The 16,051-nt window shown below is 53.8% G+C and overlaps 1 protein-coding gene across 1 annotated transcript in view; it reads left to right on the top strand.

Annotated features, from left to right (window-relative positions):
- Window positions 1–3,001: 3,001 nt before the first annotated feature.
- The window catches only part of COL5A3 (collagen type V alpha 3 chain), a 47,170-nt gene continuing 34,120 nt past the window's right edge, over window positions 3,002–16,051 (top strand). Inside the window, exons 1-10 of the mRNA XM_032171576.2 lie at window positions 3,002–3,183; window positions 7,216–7,374; window positions 7,462–7,651; window positions 7,733–7,889; window positions 9,301–9,405; window positions 9,732–9,884; window positions 11,571–11,684; window positions 11,781–11,927; window positions 15,411–15,458; window positions 15,535–15,576. Of these exons, the coding sequence (XP_032027467.1) occupies window positions 3,096–3,183; window positions 7,216–7,374; window positions 7,462–7,651; window positions 7,733–7,889; window positions 9,301–9,405; window positions 9,732–9,884; window positions 11,571–11,684; window positions 11,781–11,927; window positions 15,411–15,458; window positions 15,535–15,576 (1,203 nt within the window). The 5' untranslated portion in view covers window positions 3,002–3,095. The remainder of the gene's footprint in view (window positions 3,184–7,215; window positions 7,375–7,461; window positions 7,652–7,732; window positions 7,890–9,300; window positions 9,406–9,731; window positions 9,885–11,570; window positions 11,685–11,780; window positions 11,928–15,410; window positions 15,459–15,534; window positions 15,577–16,051) is intronic.

Below are 16,051 nucleotides of genomic sequence, written 5' to 3'. Positions count from 1 at the left end.
GGACGCGTGACCTCCGCCGGGCAGCACCTGACTCTGACCATTCATCCCGCGCTCATCTGCTCCCTCCTAACCCCCTCCCACAGATCCCCTGCAGGGCAAAGCCTCTGCCCTTCCCCGGAGACCCATAGTTTCTGGACTGACCCTGAACAGGCAGTAAGAGAGAATCTCTTAAATCCTCTCTGCACCTCATTTTCTTCATCTGCCAAACATTTCTTCTTCACACCTACTATACACATCACTGGTTTTTGTTTGTTTGTTTTTAAGAGACAGCATCTTGCTCTGTCACTCAGGCTGGAGTGCAGTGGCACCATCATAGGTCACCATAGCCTCAAGCGATCCTCCCACCTCGGCCTCCAGAGTAGCTGGAGCTACCGGCGCACACTACCATGCCCAGCTAATTTTTAAATTTCTTTTTCTTTTAGGCATGGGATCTTGCTATGTTGCCCAGACTGGTCTCGAACTCTTGGCCTCAAGTGATCCTCCTGCCTTGGCCATTTGTAACTGTTTTCTTAATTTATAATTTTTATTATGAGTGTAAATTATTATTATTATTTTGAGACAGAGTCTTGCTCTTGTCACCCAGGCTGGAGTGCAGTGGTGCAATTTTGGCTCACTACAACCTCAGCTTTCCAGGGTCAAGTGATTCTCCTGCCTCAGCCTCCTGAGTAGCTGGGATTACAGGCGTGTGCCACCACACCCAGCTAATTTTTGTGTTTTTAGTAGAGATGAGGCTGCGCCATGTTGGCCAGGCTGGTCTTGAACTCCTGACCTCAAGTGGTCCAGCCACCTCAGCCTCCCAAAGTGCTGGGACTACAAGCATGAGCCACTGAGCCTGGCCGAGTATAAATTATTTAGGGCTGGGGAGAGTTTCTGTGAAAGCTGGGGGGAATTAGTGTCTGTGTTCTGGGTGAAGAATCTCTGATTGAAGGGAGAGAGTGAGAGAAGGAGACAGAGAACGTGGATCCAGAAGTGTTTCATAGAGGGAAGGGGTGTAGAACTGTCAGAAGACGTAGTTAGACTATAGGAAGAACTTCCAGCAAGGCAGGGTAGGGCAGGAATTTTTTGAGTCTTTTAGTTGGAGAAGTCTCAGCCTCAGATGTCCCTGGGGTGGGAGGAGGCGCAGCTTACAGAGATACCCTCTCCTCCTCCCACCCTTGGGGGCCCCCATCTCCCCCTCAGGCCTGATGGGGCCCCACCCCCTCCTCTTCAGGGACACAGAGACTCTTTGTCTGGGGAGTCAGAGGCTGGGAGGGAGGCACTGCTTGTGTCTCCCTCTTCCCCTGGGGCAGAGGTGGGGGGAGCAGGGTTCGGGGAGCAGTTCAGGGCTCAGAATACGCCTCTTGGTTCCTCCCCTCCCTGGGGAAGCACCCTCACATCCTGCGTGTCTGCGCTTGTCCAATTGCATAAAAGCTCTATTTGACCTCCTGGGGGCCTCTTCATGCTGGAGGTGGGGATCCCAGCACAGTGAGGGGGGCCTCTGCCTCATCCCAAGAATGGCAAGAATCCACCCCTTCCTCCCCGGTGGCTGTGTGTTGCTTTTCGACAGGGACAGATTCCCACCACCGCCCCCCTCCCCGGCCTTTTTTTTTTTTTTGAGACAGACAGAGTCTTGCTCTGTTGCCCAGGCTGGAGTGCAGTGGCACAACCTCAGCTCACTGCAACCTCCACCTCCCGTGTTCAAGTGATCCTCCCACCTCAGCCTCCCAAGTAGCTGGGACTACAGGTGCCAGCCAAAATGCCTGGCTAATTTTGTATTTGTAGAGACAGGGTTTTGCCATGTCGGCCAGCTGATCTCTAACTCCTGGACTCAAGCGATCTGCCCCCCTCAGCCTCTCAAAGTGCTGGGATTACAGGCATGAGCCACTGCACCCAGCTCAGACTCCCTCATTTGGTGGGGATTTGGGATTGGGGCCGGGGCATCCACTGGAGACCTGAGTTGGGGTGGGGGGAGATGAGGGTTAGGGATGGAGATGAGACCCTTTATTTGAGGAATCAAGAATTTGGGGGAAAGCGAAAACTGTGTTTTGGGATCTGTGGTGAGAATTTGGGACCAGGACACGTGACTCAGGGATTTGAGTGGAGAGATGAAGGTTTGGAGTAAGGCTGGGGACCCCATTTTGGGATCTGGGGTGAGGTTTGGGGTGGGATGAGGACCCCTTAGGGACTTGAAGGAAAGGCTTTGGGGCTGAGGCTGGTACCTCCTATTGTGCAACTAAGGGACTGAGGATAAAGCAGGTAGGTGAGTGAGAGTTCAGGGTGAGGTTGGGACCCCAGTTGGGGGCCTGAGTGAAGCAGAAAGGACTTGGTGCCAGGGGCGGTGGCTCATGCCTGTAATTCCAGAGCTTTGGGAGGGCAAGGCTGGAGGATCACTTGACACCAGAAGTTCAAGACCGGCCTGGGCAGCATAGCAAGACCCCGGTCTCTACAATATATATATATTTTAAAATTAGCTGGGTGTGGCAGTGTGTGCCTGTGGTACCTGCTTCTCAGGAGGCTGAGGCAGGTGGATGGCTTGAACCCAGGAGTTGGAGGCTGCAGTGAGCTATGACTGCACCACTGCACTCCAGCTTGGGTGACAGATCAAGACCCTGTCTCCAAAATAAGATGTAAAAATAACAGAAAATAAAAAAGATTTGGTATAAAACTGCCCCTCCCCCTAATTCTAGGGCCTGGATGGAGGCTGAAGGTTTGAATGAGGTTAAGGTCTTCTTTGAGGGGATCTGCTAGGCGGAAAAGGTTTGGGGTAAGACTGGAACCCTCGAACTCTAGGGCTGGGTGGGAGTGACCCTTCTCCTCCACTGTGGGGTGGGGCAGGAACAACCCAGCTCCTGGCGCTGGGCTCCATCCCAGCCGGCCAATCAGCGCTCAGCACAAAGTTTCCCAACTTCCCAGTCCAGCTGTCAGCGCTCCCCCTCCAAGGAGCCCCGCCTGGCCAGGCGCTGGAGCGCAGGGCGAGGCCAGGGCGGGGTCTCGGGCAGTTTCCCGCGGACCCCGAGAGGAGCGGCCGCCGCGAGTGACTGCACCGAGCCCGAGGAGTCGCCGCGCCCCGCAGCCGCCCCGACTGGTCCCCCGCCTTGCCCGTGGGCCCCGCCGGGATGGGGAACGGCCGGGGCCTGGGCCAGCCGCGGGCCGGTCTCTGCCTGCTCCTGGCCGCGCTGCAGCTTCTGCCGGGGACGCAGGCGGGTGAGCCGGGAGGAAAGAAATGGGACCCAGGGTCCACGACTCAGAGAGGCCCTAAAAGAGAGAGGGGTGGAGGGGGGTGGAGGGGCGTGGAGGGGGAGGGCGTGGGCGCCGCGTGCGGCCCCGGTGTGATGTGAGCGCAGGAGTATCTGACTCTGGGTGATTTGTGGGTGTGACAGCTCAGGGGTGGGGGTGATGTGTGAGCGCGTGGGAATGCATGCAATGTGCAGGTGTGTGAGTGTGTGTATGTGTGTGTAGCATGTGTGTGCATTTGGAGTGAAGTTGCGTGTGTGCTTGCGTGTGGAGGTTGATGGTGATAGTGTGACTGTGAGTGACAGGGCAGTGCTGGGAGGGTGTGTATTGCGACAGGTGAGTATGCACTTGTGCGCTTGTCTATGTGCTATTTTCGAGGGTAACCGTGTGTGTGGTTATGGGTGTGATTGTGTGTCTCTGAGTGCCCCTATGAGCGGTGTAGTTGTGATTTTTGGGTGCAAATAATTGCCCATGAGGATGAAGGTGAGTGAGGACGAGTATTGGGGAGGGATCTTCGGGAACCCACAGTTTCCTTTGCATCTCTTTAAATGGCTTCACCTCATTCTCCCTTTTCCTCCTCTGCCCCAAATTGGCGAGCGCCCATCTCCTCCCCTCCCTCCCTGTTGCCCCCTCCCCCACCCCGCGGTCCCCAGAGCCACGATCAGCACCATGGACAGGGCCTCGGGGAGGGCCGCGGTGAGGGGCGAGGCGGGGCGGGGCGCAGGGCGGGGCAGGAGTGGAAGTTGCTCCCCCCTCCCACCCCAGCTGCAGGAGCCTTGGGTGTTTTTCCCGAGGAATTTCTCAGGGGCCCCCAAGGGGTCCCGGGGGCCGCCGGATGGGTGAGTCAGCGCTGACGCACGCCCAGCTGCGCGCATCTGGCTGGGCGCCCTGTCCCGCCCCGCAGGGTTAGGAGTGGGGGGCGCTCCGGGAGTCAGGGGGTGGCGTAGCTTCTTAAATGTTGGAGATGGGGCTTCCCTGACCTGAGAGATCCCAAACTAGGCCCTCCTGGAAATCCCTTTCTAAGGTGAGCTCAGTCTCCCAACACACACACACACACACACACACACACACACACACACACACCACAGCACACTTCTTACTTTGGAGTCCAGGAAGTTGCCTGTCCATATGGTTAATCCCTGATTGGACTATGCCGCATTCCCACGCTCACACATCCACATGGTCGTGGAATCTCAGGCATCCACTCTGAATATAAGTCCCCTGGGACTCCAGGAATGTGAAACACCGTGTCCAGGCAACCCCTTCAGCCACCCGCCAAATGGTCTCAGCTTTTATGACCCTCCCACGCGCTCAGATTCTCACACATGCTGCCCCTGGCATCCGAACAAACACTGTCAACATTCACAACCCGTCACCCACTCACCCACTGGGTCACACTCTCACACAGAACGGCACTCCCCCATCAGAAGTCCGAGGTGTTACAGTCGCAGACACACCTGCAAGCTCGCTGCAAGCGTTACATGGCCACACATCAAGAAACTGTACCTAATCCCTCCATTAGAAGCCAAATATTTGCACACATTGACACCTGGAGAAATGACATATGCCCAGCTATTCTCTGCCTGTCTCACTCAGACTCACCCACGCTTGTACAATCTCATGCACATACACGTATTTGCACACACATCACACACCTGGGGGGTTCCCAGCCATGCCCTGACTCAGTCCCTGCCTCTGTCCCTCCACATCACAGACCCCACCCAACATCCCCCTGGGGGCCCTGACCAGCACAGGGGAGAGTGGCAGGGGGCAGGCTGGGCCCCTGACAGACACCCCCCGCCCCCTGTCTCCTGTAGGCAGGACTCAATGCAGCTTGTGTGCCTTTTTGTCATAATGCCAGCTGTGAAAAGAAAGGGCAGTCAGTTTCTGAAAGGTCATTCCAGAGGGGACACAAGTTTCAAGCGGGAGATCTTTGAGTTGGATGCCGGGAAGGACTTTCTTAATGTAAATGAGTGGTAGTTGAGGAAAGACCCTCTTTCCTCTGCAGGGAGGTTAGGGTCCGGGTCAGGGGAGAGCCTCCAGGCTGGGTGAGATGGTCGGTCTCAATCCTGCCCTGGGCCCCAGGCTGAGATGGGGCAGCTGGGATGATTGTTCCGTGGGGAAGTGACTCTTGTGGTCAGCAGAGCCTGGGAGCCCAGATCTCAGCCCCAGGGGACTGCAACCCAGATTTCTCTTAATGACAGCCCAGCCACAAAACAGGCAATTAGAGATGGGGGCTGGGGTGATGGGTTGGGGAAGATGGGTGGAGAGAGAGAGAGATTGAGAAAAGAGAGAGAATGAGAGAATGAAAGAGAGAGAGAGAGAGAGAGAGAAAGAGACTTGGATACAGATAGAGGCCTGGAAAGACCCGGCACAGAAAGTGGGACAGAGAGAGGGCGGGCAAGGATGGGGGGAGAAGGAGATTGGAGGCAAGAGGAAACAGAGGCTGAAACAGGCCTCTGAGGAGTCTGGAAAATGAGGGTTCTGACCTAGAAAGAGTGGGAATGGGGGTCCTTCATCCAAGCCCCTGCCTCCCCAACGTCTTACCCCCCACCCCAGCTCCCTGTGGTGAGATCAGCAGAGCCTCCCCCGGGGGTGAGGTCATGGCAGATTCGGGAGAATCCAGCTCCCGCCAAGAGGCTGGGGCAGGGGGTCAGTGGGACAGTTTGCTGAGGGTAGGGGGAGGGGGGAATCAGACAGGGGCTCGGGGCCCAGGGGAAGCCCCCACCCGCCCCTGCCCAAGCCATGTGGTTCCACTTAGCACTGGCCGGGCTGCCTGCCGGGGTGGGGCTGGTAGCATGGCCTAGATTAGGAACTGTTGGGCCAGACAAGTCCTTTCCTTAGCTGGGATGAAAGAGGGAGAAGGTCAGACAGGGGAGATCTGGAGGTTATCAGAGACAGCTGGTCAGAAGGAGGAGGTCAGAGAGATGAAATGAGGAGGTTATGGGGCAGATGGAGGAGATCAGGATAGGCAGTGGGAGAAGGTCAGGGGTAGTCAGAGGGAGGAGGTCAGAGGGGAAAATCAGAGGAGAGGAGGTTGGAGAGGAAAGTCAGAGGGAGGAGGTCAGAGGGAAAAGTCAGAGGAGAGATCAGAGGGGAGGCTCAGAGGGAGGAGGTCAGAGGGGAAGGTCAGAGGGAGAAGGCTAGAGGGGAAAGTCAGAAGGAAGAGGTCAAAGGGGAAAGTCAGAGGGAGGAGGTCAGAGGGGAAAGTCAGGAGAGGAGATCAGAGGGGACATTCAGAGGGAGGAGGTCAGAGGGGAAAGTCGGAGGGAGGAGGTCAGAGAAGAGGGTCAGAGGGAAGAGGTTAGAGGTGAAAGTCAGAGGGAAGAGGTCAAAGGGGAAATTCAGAAGGAGGAGTTTGGGGTCAGATGGAAAAAGGAGATCAGAGGGAATAGGCTGGGGTCAGGCAGAAGATCAGAGGGTCAGAGGGGGTAACCCGAAAAAGAAGTTAGTGGGCATGGGCAGAGGCATATGGTCAGAGGGAGGAGCTCCAAAATGGCTGTAGTCAAAAGGAAGAGGTTGTGGATGATGGTGGTCAAAAGAGGAAGCTAGAAAGAGGGAGGAGGTGGGAGAAGAAAACACACTGGAAGCGCCTCCTCTCCACGTGGGTTTCCCCTGGCAAGGGGGCTCCAGGCCTGGGATGTACCCCTAGGGAGCCTGTGTGGGGGAGCAGAGAGAGGGGGACAGTTCCACTCTGGGGCTTAGGCCAGGAAGGTTTGATTCATCCCAGAAGTAGGTCAACTTTTTTTCTCACCAAAAACCAAGGGAAAAAAAAAAACAGAGTCAACAGGCTGCTGAGGTCGGAACATCTGTGGGGTGGTGAGGAGGCGGGGGGTGCTGGGGGCCCAGGCCTGCTCCTTCTTCCTGAGCCACAAACACATGGTGTGAGGGAGGGAGAGGCTAAGCCCCCTAAAAAAACCCTGAGCCTCTATCCTGGAATCCTGGGCTTGTTCTAGCTGTTCCCCACCTCTGCCCGTCCCCCTGGGCTTCTCTCTGCTGCAGATCCTGTGGATGTCCTGAAGGCCCTGGGTGTGCGGGGAGGCCAGGCTGGGGTCCCTGAGGGGCCTGGCTTCTGTCCCCAGAGGACTCCAGAGGGTGACCGGGCATTCAGAGTGGGCCAGGCCAGCACACTCGGCATCCCCACGTGGGAACTCTTTCCAGGTAAGTTGGAGTAGAAGGCCTGGGTACCTCCCTGGAGGGAGGCACTGCTGGGCCATCTGAGCTGCCCTGTTCCCTCTGCCCACCCAGATGGCCACTTTCCTGAGAACTTCTCCTTGCTGATCACCTTGCGGGGCCAGCCAGCCAATCAGTCTGTCCTGCTGTCCATTTATGATGAAAGGGGTGCCCGGCAGTTGGGCCTGGCACTGGGGCCAGCGCTGGGTCTCCTAGGTGACCCCTTCCGCCCCCTTCCCCAGCAGGTCAACCTCACAGATGGCAGGTGAGCATGAGGAGAGTGGGCGGGGGTCTGTGGATGAGGGGTGGGGTGAGAAGCACCCACACTGAGGCTGTCCCCTTGCAGGTGGCACCGTGTGGCAGTCAGCATAGATGGTGAGACGGTGACCCTGGTAGCTGACTGTGAAGCTCAGCCGCCTGTCTTGGGCCATGGCCCCCGCTTCATCAGCATAGCCGGACTCACTGTGCTGGGGACCCAGGACCTTGGGGAGAAGACTTTCGAGGTAGGAGTTCAGTGATGGGGGAAACTGAGGCAGAGGGTGGAATGTTTTGTCTACAGCCTGAATCTGGAAAGGATATTAAAGAAGGAAGATGTCAAGCTTCAATCTATCCCCAGGAAGCTAAGGGAAGTGAGTGCATGCTTTCGTGCACCGTTGCAGCATGTGATTGTGAGATTGCAGAGCCACAAGACAATAATTTGTTTTTTTTTTTTGAGATGGAGCCTTGCTCTGTCACCCAGATTGGAGTGCAGTGGCTCGATCTCAGCTCCCTGCAACCTCCACCTCACGGGTTCAGGTGATTCTTAGCCTCCCAAGTAGCTGAGATTACAGGTGAGTGCCACCACGCCCGGCTAATTTTTGAATTTTTAGTAGAGGCAATGTTTTGCCATTTTGGCCAGCCTGGTCCCGAACTCCTGGCCTCAAATGATCCACCTGCCTTGGCCTCCCGAAGTGCTGAGATTACAGGTGTGAGCCACCGCGCCCGGCCAACACCATAAATTGTGACGATGCCTACTTGGCTTTTTGTGGGAAGATCCAGTTGTGCCAGTGCACGCTTGTGTGTGCCGTTGCAGTGCATGACTGTGAGATTGCAGAGCCACAAGACCGTGAATTGTGACAGCGCCTACTTGGCTTGTTGTGGAAAGATCTGGTGTTGTCGTGCATCTGAGACTGTGACCTGAGATGGTGCTGGTTTTTGTGATAGTGTGTGATTGTGTGGGGGCGGTTGTGACTTTGGGAGCCAGCAAGCAGCTGTGTTGTGTGGTTGTGTGATGTGTGTTCTGGTTGTGGAGACCTTTGTTAGCTGTGTGTGACCGTGATGTGTGTCACCTCTGGGAGGCCAGGGGCCTGATCTATCTCATGTTCCTCCTTATCCCCAGTACTGGATCTTCCCACAACAAGCCAAGTAGGCATTGTCACAATTTATGGTCTTGGCCGGGCGCAGTGGCTCATACCTGTAATCCCAGCACTTTGGGAGGCCAAGGCAGGTGGATCACTTGAGGCCAGGAGTTCGGGACCAGCCTGGCCAACGTGGCAAAACCTTGTCTCTACTAAAACTTCAAAAATTAACTGGGCATGGTGGCACACGCCTGTAATCTCAGCTACTCGGGAGGCTGAGAATCACTTGAACCTGTGAAGGAACTGATGCACCTCTAGTGGGGCAGATGTGTGGGATGTGGCTTGTGGTTGGGATCAGGTGTGCCCCCATAGGATCTTTCCTTCTCTTAGTTACAGAGGATAGAGAGATCACTAGGGCTGTGATGGGGTCATCTCCTCCTTATACTTAGCATGCTCTGAGTGGGGGAGCATCGCACCCTGGTGCCAGGAGGTGGGCAAGACTGCTGGGGGTTGGGGGGTCAGAGTAAGCCTATGGCTGTATGGCTGCCTTCCTTGACTCCTACGCCCCCAACCCCAGGGAGACATTCAGGAGCTGCTGATAAGCCCAGATCCTCAGGCTGCCTTCCAGGCTTGTGAGCGGTACCTCCTCGACTGTGACAACCTGGTGCCGGCAGCCACAGGGGTGAGTGAGGGACTCCATGACTCCTAATCTCAGGACATAGGCTGGGTCCTTCCTGGCTCCAGATCCCTGGAAAGGATGAATTCTCATCCCCCAGACATGGGGTTAAGTGACCCATGACCTCCAGCACATCCCAGGCATGAATGACTTTGACCTCAAGTCATATTCCTGAGCCACCCTTGACCCCAGGTTACATGAATAATGTCGACTCCAGGTCACAGGGTTGAGTGAGGACCCATGGGCCATGAGCCAGCCTCACCCCAGGTGGCCTGAATGATGGGGTCTCTGCTGGTGGGATGCTCTAGACCTGACTGGAACCCTCCTTCCAGGCTCCCCAGGATGAACTAGAAACCCCTCGTCCTCGGCGGAAGGGGAAGGGAAAAGGGAGGAAGAAAGGGCGAGGTCGCAAGGGGAAGGGCAGGAAAAAGAAGAACAAGGAAATTTTGACCTCAAGTCCACCTCCTGACTCCCCAGAGAACCAGGTAAGGGCCCTGAGACCTCTCACTTCTGGTTTTGACCACCTGACTTCTGGTCTTGACCATCTGACTTCTGGTCTTGGTGCTTGACTTCTAGTCTCCCATCCCTACTAATCTCTGGTCCCTCATCTATAATCTTTTTATCTGGTCTCGGATCCATGAGCTCTGACTTCTCTCAGGTGACTGTTGACTGTCAGGGTGACTGATAACAGGGTGGGGGTGGGTCCCATCTTATGACCTCTCCCGTCTCTGACCCCCTCAATCTCCAGTCCTGGGGCACTAGAGGGAGGGGACAGACCCAGATAAGTTCCTGATTTTAAGGGATTTCTTGATGAGGGCTACTATTTAAGGGGGGATCATTGGCTGGGTTGAATGATGTGTTTATTAGTTAGTGTGTCATTGTTTGGGGTTCTCTGCTTGGGGTCATTGGGGACAGTTATTCATTGGGAGAGTCATTAATTGGGGGCATTATTTGGCTTCCCTGATAGGGATTGCTGGATAGTGGGGAATCATTGAGGGAGATATTAATTGAGGTCAGTGTTTGGGGTGCACCTAGCTGGGGATCACAGTGGAAGGTCATGGATAGAAACCATTATTGGTGTTACTGATGTCCCTAGTTTAGGGTCAATGACTGGGGGTTGTTGGTGGGTGGTCACTGACTGGAAGTCATAGTGGGGTCACTCATTGGGGCCACAAGTTGGAAGAGTGATTTTCAGGGGGTAGCGGATGGGGTAATTGGTTTGGGAGTCCCTGAGGGAATTATTAGTTAGGAAGTCATTGATGGGTGGAATTACTGTTTGGGGGTCATTGGTTAGGATGGTTTTGTTGCACTTATTTATGGGTATTCATTGTTGGAGCATCACTGGTTAGAGGAATAATTGATTAGGGGTCACTGATAGGGGTTATTAGTTGGAGAGTCACTAGTTGGTGCTAATGGTCAAGAGAGTGTCACTGGTTGAGGTCACTGGTTGGGAAATATCACTGAATGGAGCAGTAACGGGTTGAGGCCATTGATGGGAGTGGGAGGGGTTGTTTGTGGGTCTCTGGTTCTAGAATCATTGGGGTCTGTTGATATAGGTCATTCTTGGTGGGTCACTGGGTTGGGGGATCCTTGGTGGGGGTCGTTGCTTGGGGTCTTTGGCTGGTGGGGGAGTCACTGGTTGCACTACATCTCAGTTCCAGATCTTCTTTGCCAAGAATACAAACACCAGGAGTAGTGGGCCCCTCTTCAGCCCCTTCCTCAGCCTTGTTCCCTCACCGGGACCCCCCCCCGCCGCCCTCTTCCCACAACGCCCCCCCACCCCCCGCCTTGACCCAGTTCCTCTGCAGCTGTCCAGGCCAGAAGGAGCCGCCACTCCCTCTCTGACTGTGGCCTGCTGGCCGCTGAACTCTGCCTTGGGAGAGGACATGTGGGCTAGGCTTCCAGGAGGCTGGCCCTGAATGTTGGACCTTGACCTTGACCACTGGGCTTTAGGGCCAGCCTGGCTCAGCACCTCCTCCATCCACAATGGCTCCCTCTGCTGGCAGCCCTGCTCCAGCCGGCCCATTTTTGTCTCCATTGGCCTCTGGTGCTCTTTGCCTCCTCTGTCCCTGTCCCCAGACTGGGAGCTCCTGGGGACAGTGGGAGGGTGCCTCCCTTTTGTCTTGATTGCCCTCACCCGAGACCCAAGGCTGCCTCCATCCCTGCTCCAGACCTCCACTGACATCCCCAAGACAGAGACTCCAGCTCCAAATCTGCCTCCTACCCCCACGCCTTTGGTCGTCACCTCCACTGTGACTACTGGACTCAATGCCACGTTCCTAGAGGTTGGATGGGGCTGGAAGAGGGGAGACCCCAAGGGTTGGGGGGTGGCAGAAAATAAGGAGGTCAGGGGAAACTTTGGTCTGCCTTAACGTTCTCAGGGGAGCTTGGACCCTGACAGTGGAACCGAGCTGGGGACCCCGGAGACCAAGGCAGCCAAGGAGGATGAAGAAGGAGATGATTCCACCATGGGCCCTGACTTCCGGGCAGCAGAATATCCGTCTCGGACTCAATTCCAGATCTTTCCTGTGAGTATCTAGGTGGCTGGGGTTAGGTGCAAGAGAGTGGGATTCCTATTAAAAAAATTTTTTTTTATATTTATTTATTTAGGCAGGGCACAGTGGCTCCCACCTGTAATCTCAGCACTTTGGGAGACCGAGGTGGGCAGATCATTTGAGGTTAGGAGATTGGGACTAGCCTGACCAACATGGTGAAACCCCATGTCTACTAAAAATACAAAAAATTAGCCAGGAATGGTGGCACGTGCCTGTGATCCCAGCCACCGGGAAGGCTGAGGCAGGAGAATTGCTTGAACCCGGGAGGCAGAGGCTGCAATGGGCCAAGATCGTGCCACTGCACTCCAGCCTGGGCAACAAAGTGAGACTCCATCTTGAAAAAAAAACCGAACAATTAAAAAATTTATTTAATTTTTTTTTTTTTTTGAAACTTTTATCTTAAGTTCGGGGGTACAACTGCAGGCTTGTTACATAGGTAAGCTTGTGTCATGGGGGTTTGTTGTACAAATTATTTATTTTATTACTCAGGTATTAAGCCTAGTACCCATTAGTTATTTTTCCTGATCCTCTCCCTCCTCCCACCCTCCACCCTCCAATAGGTCCCAGTATCTGTTGTTGCCCTCTATGTGTCCATGTGTTCTCATTTATCTCCCGCTTATAAGTGAGAACATGTGGTATACAGTCTTCTGTTCCTGTGTTATTTTATTTACTTACTTTTTTCACATCTTGAGGACTTAGAAGGGATTCCTACCTGGAGCCACAAAAGGCCAGTCTCTCTTTTGACTTCTGCACCTCTTGTATCAGGCACTGTGCTAATAGTTGACTCTGTGACTAGAGAGAGGCGCTTGGCTTTTACTCCAAGCACCAGGAGATGCCACTTGAGCACTTGTGAAGGAACGTGATCTGACTTGGAGCTTTAAAACCTCCCTCTGGGCTGGGGGCAGTGGCTCACGGCTGTAATCTCAATGCTTTGGGAGGCTGAGGCGGGAGGATCGCTTGAGGCCAGGAGTTTGAGGCCAGCCTGGGCAACAGTGAGACCCCATCCCTTAAAAAAAAAAAAAGAGCTATCTGGCTGCTGAATGGCACATGGACAGTAGGGGGAGCCAGAGGGGCAGCAGGGAAGCCCGCAATCTGCAGTCGGGATGTGACCTGGAGGAAGATGGGAGGGAGGGACGCAGAGAAGTGGACCAATTTGGGACATGCTCCATTTTGGTCTTAGAGAAAGATGGATACACATTCGATGTAACTGAATCCAAGCTCAGTGGCATGATGTTTGAAAGGAAAACAAGAGAGACGAGAATTGGTGGAAGGAAAAGCAGGTTTATTCTAAGCAGGTTTATTCCAAGAGACAGCAAACTAAGAAGATGGTGGACTGTTGTTCCGAAGCACCATCTTGAGTCAGTACAAATTTTAGGCTCTTTTTATGTTAAGGGCAGGGAGAAGAGAAGAGGGTAGAGATCAAGAGGTAACTGAGGCCGGGCACGGTGGCTCACACCTATAATCTCAGCAATTTGGTAGGTTGAGGCAGGAAGATCACTTGAGCCCAAGAGTTTGGGACAGCCTGGGTAACATAGCGAGATCCTATCTTTACAAAACATACAAAAAATTAACCGAACGTGGTGGCGCGTGCCTCTGGTCCCAGCTGAAGCAGGAGGATCACTTGAACCCAGGAGATGGAGGCTGCAGGGAGCCATGATCACACCACTGCACTCCAGCCTGGGTGGCAGAGCAAGACCTTGTCTCTAGAGAAAAGAAAAGAGGCTTGGGCCGGGCGCGGTGGCTCACGCCTGTAATCCCAGCACTTTGGGAGGCCGAGGCGGGCTGATCACGAGATCAGGAGATTGAGACCATCCTGGCTAACATGGTGAAACCCTGTCTGTACTAAAAAATACAAAAAATTAGCCGGGCATGGTGGCGGGCGCCTGTAGTCCCAGCTACTCGGCAGGCCGAGGCAGGAGAATGGCGTGAACCTGGGAGGCAGAGCTTGCAGTGAGCCGAGATCGCCCCACTGCACTCCAGCCTGGGCGTGAGAGGGAGACTCCGTCTCAAAAAAAAAAAAAAAAGAAAGAAAGAAAGAAGGAAGGAAAGAAAGAAAGAAAGAAAGAAAGAAAGAAAGAAAGAAAAGAGAAGAAAAGAGGCCAGGTGCAGTGGCTCCCAGTTTGAGTTCAGCCTGGGCAACATAGCAAGACCCTGTCTCTACAACAACAACAAAAAAATTAGCTGGGCATGGTGGTGTGTGCACCTGTGGTCCCAGGTACTCAGGAGGCTGAGGAGGGAGGATCACCTGAGTCTGAGGAGATCGAGATTGCAGTGAGCCATGATTGTACCCCTGCATTGTAGCCTGAGCAATAGAGTGACCCTGTCTGAAAAAAAAAAAAAAAGAAAGAAAGAAAGAAGAAAGAAAAAGAAGGAAGGAAGGAAGGAGAAGAGAGAGGAAAAAAGGAAAAGCCTGCCTGGGCAATAGAGTGACTCTGAAAAAAAAGAAAAAAGAAAGAAAGAAAGAAGAAAGAAAGAGAAAGAGAAAGAAAGAAAAAGAAAGAGAAAGAAAGAAAGAGAAAGAAAGAGAGGAAGAAAGAGAAAGAGAAAGGAAGGAAGAAAGAAAAGAAAGAAAGAAAGAAAGAAAGAAAGAAAGAAAGAAAGAAAGAAAGAAAGAAAGAAAGAAAGGGAGCCAAGCATGGTGGCTCATGCCTGTAATCCCAGCACTTTCGGATGATGAGGCGGTGGATCACCTAGGTCAGGAGTTTGAGACCAGCCTAACCAACATGGTGAAACCCCGTCTCTACTAAAAATACAAAAATTAGCCAGGTGTGTTGGCAGGCACCTGTAGTCCCAGCTACTGGGGAGGCTGAGGCAGGAGAATCCCTAGAACCCAGGGGGTAGAGGGTGCAGTGAGCTGAGATCGTACCACTGCACTCTAGCACGGGGGACAGAGCAAGACTCTGTTTCAAAAAAAAAAAAAAAAGAAAAAGAAAAGAAAAAGAAGAAAGAAGGGAAGAAAGAAAGAGAGAAAGGGAGAAAGGGAGAAAGGAAAAGCCTAGGTGTTCCACAGGGGAGGCACATAGGCACATAGTTGTAACTAACTTGCCCTTGTTACCTGGAGTGCTTGTTGTGTGCCAAGCATTGTTTTAATTCATTCATCTTTGCATGTGATATACACAGTCATCATTCATCCACTGACTTTACAGGTGGACCAATTACCTCTAAGTGGCCATAGGGGTTGACTAAGTTTCCCAACATCACTCAGTAAGAGGCAGATGCAGGATCAGTATTGGGCAGCAGGCTCTGGAGTTCATGCTCTTCACCTTGACATGGCATTGCCCGGTGGATGCGGGGGGCTGAGCTTCTCAGTGCATATTGGTTACAGTAGAGGAGAAGGGGCTCTGAGGGTGGACCCCGTGTGTGTGTGTGCGTGCGCGTGTGCGTGATCAGATAGCTGAGGGGCTTATGTCCAAGTTCACATCTCTTTTCTCCCCATCTCCCCTGACCCCACCCCAGGGTGCTGGAGAGAAAGGAGCAAAAGGAGAGCCTGCAGTGATTGAAAAGGTGAGGGTTCTGGATTGCAAGGGGGTTGAGAGGCTTCATGATGACAGTGGTCACCGACACTCATTTTTCCCTTCAGGGGCAGCAGTTTGAGGGACCTCCAGGAGCCCCAGGACCCCGAGTAAGTCATGGCTGTGTTTCCTTCTTCCAGTCTCCCTTCCAGCTGAGGGGTGTTTAAGCCCCTAGAGTGAGGAGTTGGGGGGTGTAATGTTGCCTGGCCAAGTGGAGGGTAGTGGACACTTGAGGCTTAAAGGGTGAGTCAAAATAGGGAGGATGAACAACATACAGACTGGGCAACGTAGCAAGACCCCATCTCTTTAAAAATAGCCATATATTTTTTTAAAAAATAGTGGCACCCACCTGCAGTCCCAACTACTTGGGAGGCCAAGGTGGGAGGATTGCTTGAGCCCAGGAGTTGGAGGCTGCAGTGAGCTATGATCACGCCACTGCACTCCAGCATGGGTGACAGAGTGAGACCATCTCTAAAAAAAGAATAGGGGTCCGAGAGTAGCGTTGGGGGTGAGTGTGGGTCAGCATTGCATTAGCGGAGTTGGAGTGGCTCTGTAGTGGGGTAGGGAGGTCAGCCTGAGGTTAGT

The sequence above is a fragment of the Hylobates moloch genome, unplaced genomic scaffold, assembly GCF_009828535.3.
Source record: "Hylobates moloch isolate HMO894 unplaced genomic scaffold, HMol_V3 SCAFFOLD_12, whole genome shotgun sequence".
Classification (NCBI taxonomy): domain Eukaryota; kingdom Metazoa; phylum Chordata; class Mammalia; order Primates; family Hylobatidae; genus Hylobates; species Hylobates moloch.
This window is presented reverse-complemented; position numbering and strand designations above follow the sequence as displayed.